We start from the raw sequence: 10,799 nt of genomic DNA on the forward strand, positions 1-10,799 counted from the left end.
AAAAAAAAAAAAAAAATATATATATATATATATATATATATATATATATATATATATATGGAATACAAGCAACTATATAAGTGTTGGCAAAGATGTTGGGGGGAAAAGGTACATTCATATATTGCTAGTGGGACTGCAAAATGGTGCAACCACTCTGGAAAGCAATATGGAGAGTCCTCACAAAACTTTAAATGAAACTAGCATTTCACCCAGTTAATCCACTCCTTGTTTTATACCCAAAGGACTTAAAATCAGCACACTACAGAGACACCGCCACATCAATGTTTATTGAAGCTCAATTCACAATAGCTAAACTATGGAACCAACTTAGATGCCCTTCAACAGATTAATGGATAAAAAAAAATGTGGTATACATACACAATGGAATATTACTAAGCCTTAAAGAAGAAAGAAATTACGGCATTTGTCAGTAAATGGATGGAGAATATCATGCTAAGAAAAACAAGCCAATCCCAAAAAACCAAAGGCCAAATGTACTATGATATACAGATGATAATTCACAATAAGTGGGGAAGCTAAAGAAAAACAGAAGTACTTTGGATTAGGCAGAGGGGAGTAAAGGGAGGGGAGGAGGTATGGAGGTAGAAAGGGTAGTAGAATGAATCAAGTATTATTATCCTGTGTACATATATGATTACACAACTGATATGATTCTACATCATCTACAATCAGAAGAATGGAAAGTTATACTCCATTTATATATAATGTGTCAGAATGCATTTTACTGTCATGTATAACTAATTAGAATAAAAAATAAAAATAAAAAATTACTGTAATTTGGAAAAGTTTCCCAAAGGCCCATGTGTTAGAGGCTTGGTTCCCAGTCCATGGTGCTACTGGTAGGTGGCGGAAACTTCAAGATGTAGGGCCTTTTGGGAAGCAGTTAGGCCATTATTGGCATGCTCTTGATTTGAGGCAGCTTTTTCTCACTTTCTTTTTCTTTTCCTCACCTTTACACCTTGCCCTGAGGTGAATGTGCACATGCCATTATGATGTGCTACAGCAGGCCCAAAGTAATGGGATCAATTGATCATAAACTGAAACCTCCAAAATTGCAAACCAAAACAAAACCTTTTTCTTTTTAACTTAATTTATCTCAGGTATTTGTTACAGTAATGAAAAGCTGACTAACACAAACATATAAAGCATTTTCTGTAGTACCTCGTCCTCTATATTAATTTTATGACCATCTTGATCACTCTTACCATGTGATCCAACAATTGCACTCCTTGGTATTTACCCAAATCAGTTGAAACTATGTCTACACAAAAACCTGTATAAGGCTGTTTTAACTTCCATACAATAATACAATAAAATAATTTGTTATTAAGATACACACACATATACACAAACCCACCACCACACAAACTACCCCTTAGAGAAACCTTAAATGCATATTGCTAAGTAAAATAAGTGAATCTGAAAATGCTATATAGTATGACATTCCAGAAAAGGTCAAACTATGGAAATAGTAAAAAGATCAGTGATTATAGAATCTTGGGATGGTAAAATGGGGGGACGAGTAAGTAGAGCAGTGAAACTTTTCTGTGTGATACTGTAATGGAGGATACATGTCATGCATTTGTCAAAACCCACAGAATATATAACATAGATTGAACAATAATATAAACTATGGACTTTAGTTAATAATTGTGTTATCAATATTGCCCCATGAATCGCAACAAATGTACCACACAAATCCAATATGTTGATATAGGGAAATTGAAGGGGGTGATAGGACATATGGAAATTCTGTATTTTCACCCTTTTCTGTAAATCTAAACTATGCCTGAAAATGTCTACTAATTAAAAATTAAAACTAACAAATATACTGTCTTATCATTTCTACTTATTGTGTCACACATCTAGAAAGGCCTCTCCATTATAAAAATTCCAAAATTTTCTATTTATTTTTGTGATTTCACCTTTTTGAACTTTAATAAACTCTATTTTTTAGGACAGTTTTAGGTGTACCGAAAAATTGGAAAGATATTAAAGAGAACTGCCATATATTCTATATCTAATTATCTCTATTATTAACACCTTAATTGGTATGGTAAATTTCTTACAATTAATAAACCAATGTTGATGCATTATTAACTAAAATCCATACTTTATTTGGATTTCCTTAGTTTCTATTCAATGTCCTTTTTCTGTTCTCAGATCCCATTCACTATACCATATTACATTTGTTTGTCAAATCTTCTTAGTCTTCTCTTGATTTTGACTGTTCTATTTCCTTGTTTCTGATGACCTCAATAATTTTGCCAAGTACTGGCAGGTATTCTGTAATGTCCTTTAAATGGGAATTTGTGTGATGTTTATCTCATGATTAGACTGGGTTTATGGTTTAAAAGTCATGCTAATCTTATCTGTATCATTCCAATTTTAGTATAGGTGCTGCAAAAGTGAGCAGAGATTATGGGTTATGAGGAGGAAGACCATAAAAATAAAGTGTCATTTTTATCATATCATATATTATATCGTATCAAGATCAACATGACATCCCTTTTAATGTTGACCATGACCATGTGGCTGAGGTAGTAGTTGTCAGTTTTCTCCACTGTGTAGTTACTTTCCCTATATTACCATCCTTTTCATGCTATATTCTTCACTATAATAAAGGAGATAACTTTACTCAGACCACACTCAATGTGTTTAGAGTCGTGATCTGTTCTGTTTGAGAACAGATTATCTATGTAAGTTATATGGAATTCTGCTAAAAAGGAGATTTGGCTCTTCCTCGATTATTTATTTAAATCATTTACTTATATCAGTATAGACTTGTGAAATTTTTTATACTTTGAGTATAGTTCAACATTACTTTATTAACTTTGTTGTTCAAATTATCCCAGCTTTGGCCACTGAGAGCTCTTTCATTTGGTTTCTGTGTCCCTTTTGACACACTACCATCATTGTGGATTTATTTTTTCTTTTCAAGAACTTTTTAAAATTTTTGACATTACAAAATGCTTCAGGTTTATTTATTTACTTTCTGCCCCAGTTCTAGAATCAGCCAGTTCTTTTTATAGAGAATGGTATATTAAATACCCAAATCTGAGCACTCGTTGCTCTCATTGTATTGTTGCTTCCAGGTCCTCTTAGTTGACATACAAAGAAAATATATGTGTCCTGCTTATTTTCAATACTACAACTATTGACCCATTGTATGTTTATTTAGATGTAATTGTGAAGTAGGAATTCAACTGTATTCTTCCTGTGTTGAGACTTCTATTTGTCATTCTTAAATGCCTAGCCATAGATTATTTAACTTCTTCTTCATTTTATGTTTCTATACTGGTAGAGTAGGATAATAATACTAGTCCTATCCTTCTTTCAGAGCTATACAAAGAATAAAATTTGATGAAAGTCTGAAAAGTTCAATATGAATTTAAAATACTTTACAAATATATGTATAATATTAAAAACACTGTTGCACTCTCATTAACATTTCTTTAGGGAACAAAAACCTACCTTCTTTCATTGAGACTTCTTTTGTTTGCATTACTTTTAATAAAGAGTTAGTCTTTTCCAACTGAATATCCAGGATTTTGTTCTTTCCACTGGTTTCTATCATTTTCTGTAGAAGAAATAGAGTAAACATTATTATCAAGTCAATGAAAGTGTTTCTATTCTTTTACTAAAGATATGAAGACTAATGAGAATATAAATCACTACCTAAAAGTCTAATAGTTAAAGATGAAACATAATTTTAAAGAAACAAACTTCCTAGTTTATATTTAATTTAAAAAGTAACCTGATAATATATTAAACCACACTAACGATTATAAATGAAAAATAAAAGTATGGCCTAACTTGAACTCCTTTCGGCAATTCTTCAACCCTCATTTCCATAGTTAATGATTGCTAGCCAGGCATATACAAGCCTGTAGTCCCAACTATGTAAGAGGCTAAGGCAGGAAGATCTCTTGAGCATAGGAGTTTGTGGCCAACCTGGGCAACACAGTGAAATCTTGTCTCAAAAAAAAAAAAAAGAATCCAAAATCAACAAACAAACAAAAACTGTTCCTTTTATATGCTTCCAAAGTATTTTTTGACTATATACAACTACAGAAAATGATCATCTGTATTCTGTTCTGCACCTTGACTATTCTACTTAGCACTATTATCTGGGACATGGTGCCATATTACCATGTATAGATGTACCTCATTCTTTTTACCAGCTGCACTGGGTTTCATTTTTAATTTTTTTGTACTTTTTAATTATATATAACAATAGAAAGCATTTTGACATAATTATAAAAGCAAGGACTATATCTTGTTTTGATGCAGTCCTCAATACCTCCTTTCCCCCTCCCCCACACCACTGTTCTCTTTCCTCTACTGATCTTTCTGCCATTTAGCCACAGTTTTTTTTTAATTAATTTCTTGTGAATGTACATGATGATGAGATTCACTGTGGTAAACTCATATATGTTCATGGGTATTTTTGAATATATTATAATTTATTTACCTAGTCTCCTATGAGAAAATTTGTTATTTCTACATTTTTTGCTATTATAGTAGATAAATATTCTTAAACCTACTGCTTTGGGTTTTTGTGAACAGTATAAAAAGCCTCCACAAACTCTTTAAATAGCTTCAAATATCAATTTATGACTAGTCATATGTTATCTATACTCTACCTACTTCCTTAATATTACCACTTCTGATCTTATCTCAAAGCAATTGACATGAATTCATTTGTATTACCATCTACATGTATCTCTAAGAGACATGACTTTCAAAATGTGTTCATAATACCACTATCACATCAAAAATGAACAACTATTTCTTATCAAAAATATTTAAGAATATGAGATACTTCTAAATTAATCTCCAACTTGCCCCGTCCCCCCCCCAAAAAAACCTTTTACTAAATCTCTTCTCTCTAACAGTGCTTTCTATTTCTCTTTTCTCTTTTGCTAATTATACAGTTAAGAAAACTTAAGCTCATTGTTTGAAAAAAGATCATATTGCCTCAAAAATCTAAGGCCATGAAAATTCTTTAAACATGGCAATCTGTGTGAATAAAAATAGACATAAAAAATAAGAAAAGGAGAGAAAATAGGGGAAGGTCTTCCCTCCCATTCTTGCTTTACAAATTCACTCTTCAAATCTTTAGTTTATTCACCTACATTTTTTTTCAACAGTTTTCATATATCTCCCTCTGTCAGAGAAGAGGGGAAAACAATACATTGTTTGGCTTACATTTGTCCAAAGTTGGAGAGAAGGACTTCAAGTAGGTTTGGTTTTAGGTAAAAGAGCAGCAAGAGAGAACAGAGACAAATGGTAAAGAACTAAAGGAAAGTACTTATAATGGTAGGAGACTGAAATTTAATTCTCATTAAATCTATTTCCGAGTTTGGACATGAGTTTGGACACTTAGATGTGTATTTTATCTTTAATTTTGGCAAAAGCACACGAATTATTTGTTCCCTTGCCCTGGAAAGTTTTTGATATATTAGTATAAATGAGTCAAGACTAGATATATTTTAAATACAAATCTCAAAAATTAGAGACAAAGGGCTTGGCAAAATATATTTTCATTATCTGTATCTTGCTCATTTTTTGCAACATTTTTTTCTTCAAATTTCTCCCATTGATAAAATCTCTTCCATTTTTCCTCATACACCATAGCCATTGGCTATATTTACATACCTTTTCTATTTGTGAGAAGTCATTTATAAGTTTGTCAAGATTCACACTGCCAGTCTTTTTCATACATCCTTCACTGCTTTGATCCATGCCTGAACTAGTGAAGAGCAGAGAGTGTTAAGAAAAATCTAAAGCATCACGATAGTAGTCATAACTCAAACACTAAAGTTTCTTTACTTTATTTATAGAATACTTACTTGAGCTTCCTTCCACTCTGAGTATTTTGTTATACCCAGCATCAACAATAGGGTCATATGCATTAAGGTTTCTCCACTTATTATCATTTTCTCCCCAGGTGTAATTTGTCTAAAAAAATCTAAAATTAGTGCAATGATAAGAATATAAATAGATGTTATTTGTCCTTATTATTAAAAAAACCCAAATAATCGCACTAACACTCATCTCCTTTGCCATCAGTATGTCTGAACTTAAAGTCAAAGGCATGACTTTTAAGTGTGAGTATTCTCAATTTAAGATGCTCAACGTGTCAAAGTATCACATCACAAATATTTTCTGGTAGTCTGCTTATACTTCATATTTTGCTTGGTATATAAACAATATGTGGAAATTGAAGTGCTCAAAACAATCTCTCTGTATTTCAATTTTTTGGTAATTTTATATAAGATTAACCTTTGGGAACAACCAACCAACTGCTAAGTGAATGGTAAGAGTTCTAGCTTTAGTCCTACAGAACTAATCATAAGAAATTCTTCAGAATTCCAGAGGTAAAGTCATTCAGCCCAGATAGAGAAACTGATTTTTTGCAAAGGAGCCACTATTTACATTTGGCAGTGGAAGAAGGTATCTAGAAGGAATCAAGATTAATACAGTATGAAACTATATACACCTGTCTTTAGATGTCTTTAGACTTTTCTCCAGAGAAAAATGATGGGGAAAGTACAACATTTGAAATTCAGGGAGTGTAGAGTGAGGAAGGAGACAATGTTGAGTGTGTGGACTAGACTAAAGGAAAGGGTAAGTAAAACTCCTGAAATAATTACTCAAAATAATTTTGGGGGGGGGGGCATAATATTATTTAAAAATAAATATACCAAAATCAGATATTGTGTGACAATATTTTCATCAAAATTCCACTTCATCCTTCTTTTTGTATTATTTTACATTACAACTCTTTAATAGTTTTGAAATCTGAATTTTAGCTGTGCATTTTCAGTTTATTGAATTATTATCTGCAGTATCACCGGTGAGTAAAACTGTGTATGAAATTCTTTAAGTAGCTAAAACTCGATCCTTATGGCAGAAAAATAATTGTAATAGCCTTCCATGATCTAAAATTCTTCTGACAACAAAATTAAAAACTCATCACAATTTGATATCATTGTTAATTTTTAATACAACTGTAGGGTAATCTGAAATAGTTAATGCAAAATTCCTCCATATTTTTTAGTCTCTAATATTTTAAATTAAAAAAAAATGGTTTTTACCAGAGTTTTGGCTAAGACATTGGCTTCTGAACTAATGCATTTTACTTTGAGCTTGATGTTCTATAATTCCGTTACCCTAGTAATACTCATGAAATATTTTTCCTCACTAAATCGTCACTAAAGGTTGGGGTTAGCTGCAAAAAGGACAATAAACAAACCAACCAACAAACAAAAAGCTCCAAACAAAATCAACAACAAAATATTCCATTTGCTATTATTGCATGCTATTCCTTTTGTCGCATTGGCGAGCAAACTAGTTCACTTCTACGTGTCTTTACTGCCCCCCCCCCAATTTTCCAGGTCCTGATCTTTTCAAAGAATATGGTTTTGCTCTGTAAAATCAGGTGACAACTTAGTTAGTACTAGTTAAATTCCTTCGTGGGCAGCAGAGACTGACTTTTGATCTTCAAAGACCAGCTTCAAACAGTTCCCACAGCAAAGACAATCCCATTCCCTGTCCGGCTCATTTCTGTTGGCTGGAGTCCAGGGGCTCGCTGTCTCCGGGACCCCGCTCCGTGGGCCCTGGCCGCTCCTGGTTGGCGTCAGCAGCAGGCTCCCCTCGCCTCTGCCTCTTCCTTTTTGGCCTCCCTTCACTCTCATTCCTGAAGCCTGGGGCCCATGAGCCACAGGGGTCGGGTTCAAGGACCTCGGGAGCCTTATGCGGATGCAGGACAATGTGAGAAGGTGTGAAGAAAAGAATCTTCTTGGAAAAAAGCGGAATTTCGAGCCGCTTACTGAGTTTGGAGCTACTCACCGTCGCTGCAGGCTCCTCAAAGTCCGCCTCGAGGACTGCCTTCTTCGGTTCCTAGTCCATCCCTGACTTGGGCCCCCTCCCTCGGAAACAGGTTCCCGAAACAATGGGCCCGCCCTTCTCCTGGCCCCCTCTGTGCCCTATTCTGGCCTTCCCACCACCAGCCGTCTTTACCAACCTGGTCTTAGCTCTCCTACTGCTTCTTAGGTATTTTCATGTGGTTTCTAGAACATGGATCCAAACTCGGTGAATGCCAGATTAATAACTGCTTCCCCTACCAAAGAATAAATCATACCTGTTTTGATTTTTGAGTTAACATCATTGAATAACTAATAATCTGTATTTATTTTTGTGTGTTTTATACAGTAGGCTTTTAAAGTATCAAAGTCAGTCAATAGATATGGTTTCCCACCTAGAGTCTTGTCTTTGTGGTTGAGTGATTAAGGACATGGGCTCTTATTCATATACAAGCGCAAACTCTTCTATTTACTAATGGTTCATCTTGGGCAAGTGCTTAATTCTACATGCCTCAGTTTCTTTATTTATGATACAGATAAATAACAAGGATGTTGTGATAACTAAATGAAATGATGCATTTAAGAGTGTGCTTAATAGAGTTACTACCTTAAAGTGTTCAAAAATGTTATTATAATTTTAAATGTTGTTCAATAAAGTTTTTTAAAAAATGTTATTATAATTTGTTCAGTAATAGAAAGTGTAATGCCTACTTTTGTTTGAGTGAGAAATGTGATATTTATTAATTTTATTTTTCTATGGAATTCAAAAATTGGTGGGCAGAAAAATGTAAAGTGTAATAGAATAATTCATACTTTATTATTTGAAGGATACTATAGCATAGAGATAAGAGAACTGGAACCAACTGAGAAATGTGGGGTAAGATCCTCACTCTGCTGCAGGATTAAGAGTTCTTTGACATTAGTAACAACACATAGGGATTTTGAAAATAAGTGGACATCTAATTGCTGGTTCTATCAAATTAGCATACATAAAATGTTCCTTATGGCAACTATCACAATAGTTTTGGAAAGAGGCTTAATCTCATTTCCATGAATATTTACTTACATAATGTTATAAATATCGAAGAAATATGTACAAGGTAAAATATAAATTAGAAGTGGAATTAAAGATCAGGAGAGATTATAAAACACAAATATTAAAACCCATCTCAAATGTTTTCTTTTCTATGATCATATCTATCAGTAGTGACCTGACTTTCTTAACTCCAGGGCATTGCCAGTCTTTTTGTGACATTGTTTGAATTGATGTATGATTACTTCTACTGTATTATTGTCTCCTTGGGGAAAAAAATCTCCATTTTCTTATTATATGCGTATTTCTCGCTGGTGTCTAACATAGGCAGAAGAAATAGAAGTAAAACAAATCATAAAAGTTCAGCTTGATTTTTCTGGTTTGGAATGAATCACCAATTTCTCTTTCATTTTATGACATTAGCATTTCCCCCCAAGAATCCTAGCAGGCTATGAAGATGTCTGTTAATAAGAAACTACATGAGATACCCATGAATTCATCTTTAAGAAGGGAGTACCTTTCACAGTTGTATTCATAATTTTATTCCCCAAAAACTATCCAAGAGAGAAAAAGAATTCTTCAAATATTTGGTTAGAAAATAGTCATTTTCCGATTCATCAAGGATTCATTATTATTTAATTAGAAATGACCTTGAAAACCATAGAGAGAAACAAATTACATTATTATGTCATACTAACAAGGAAGGTAATATTGGAATTTATTAAAAATACCTTGAGTTGGAAAAGAAACATATGCACTTAAGCAATTGGAAAATAAAGGAAGCTATGTCTTTATGCATATAAGGATTATAAAGTGAGTGATACATTGATTTTTTTTAAAATCACAAATAACTTCATTTATTAATCCATCATAAAATATTTAAGTCTCATGAGTTACCAGCTACTGATGGTCTAGGCAGTAATGAAAGCAAAACAAATAAAATTCTCTAGTGTTTTGGAGCTTATAGTCTCATAGGAGAAAATAGCAGAGGACTGAAGTCTAGTATTGGCAATATAGCTTTGGCATTCACCAGGTTTGGTTTCCATTGCCAGTGTTCTATGAAAACAAAATGTCATGGCATTGCTCCCATATCATGGCAAGTATTTGGAAGTGTCTCAACTTGTCTGAGTCTCCTGTTCAAGCAGTAGTAGTCAACTCAGTTCTCCCACTATTTTTACCTCTGTTCAGGGCATGCATTTTGTCTGCCTACTCAAATTTGCCAATTACTAAAATTCTAGCTCAATCTCATTTCCACAAGTACTGTTTATAAAGTGTCACAAATAGGGAGAATTCTGTGCAAGCTTAAATGTAAATTAGAAATGTGAGTAAAGACCAGGAGAGATTATAAAACATAAACACACTGGTCTGTAGTTAATAAAGTTGTTATATGCATGTCACAAATTTGGCTTTTTAGTGCTGACCAGAATTTAAAACTAAAAAATCAATTTTGTTTCAAAATTTATTTATTTATTTTAATCAGGTATATATGACAGCAAAATGCATTTTGATTCATTGTACAAAATTGCAGCACAACTTCTCATTTCTCTGTACACAATGTAGTGTCACACCATATGTGCGGTCATACATGTACCTAGGGAAATAATATCCATCGCATTCCACCATCTTTCTTGCCACAATACCCCCTCTCCTCCCATCCTTCCCCTTTGCCCAATCAAAGTTCCTCCATTTTTTCCCATAACCCTCCCCCCACCATTATGGATCAGCATTCACTTCCCAGAGAGAACATCCAGCCTTTGATTTGGGGAGATTGGCTTACTTAGCTTAGCACGCTAGTCTCTAACTCCTTTCATTTACCTGAAAATGCCATGATTTTATTCTCTTTTAATGCTGATTAACATTCCACTATATATATA

General features: G+C 33.4%; 1 protein-coding gene across 2 annotated transcripts in view; it reads right to left on the minus strand.

The window, feature by feature from the left end:
* Ccdc152 (coiled-coil domain containing 152) overlaps positions 1-5,774 on the minus strand; it is a 45,262-nt gene extending 39,488 nt beyond the window's left edge. For both annotated transcript variants that reach the window (XM_048814018.1, XM_048814017.1), the window contains exons 1-2: positions 5,683-5,774; positions 3,496-3,601 (exon numbers count right to left, since the gene is read on the minus strand). In XM_048814018.1, the coding sequence (XP_048669975.1) occupies positions 3,496-3,601; positions 5,683-5,769 (193 nt within the window). In that variant the 5' untranslated portion in view covers positions 5,770-5,774. The remainder of the gene's footprint in view (positions 1-3,495; positions 3,602-5,682) is intronic.
* Between the last annotated feature and the right edge of the window lie 5,025 nt (positions 5,775-10,799).

The sequence above is a fragment of the Marmota marmota genome, unplaced genomic scaffold, assembly GCF_001458135.2.
Source record: "Marmota marmota marmota unplaced genomic scaffold, marMar, whole genome shotgun sequence".
NCBI lineage: Eukaryota > Metazoa > Chordata > Mammalia > Rodentia > Sciuridae > Marmota > Marmota marmota.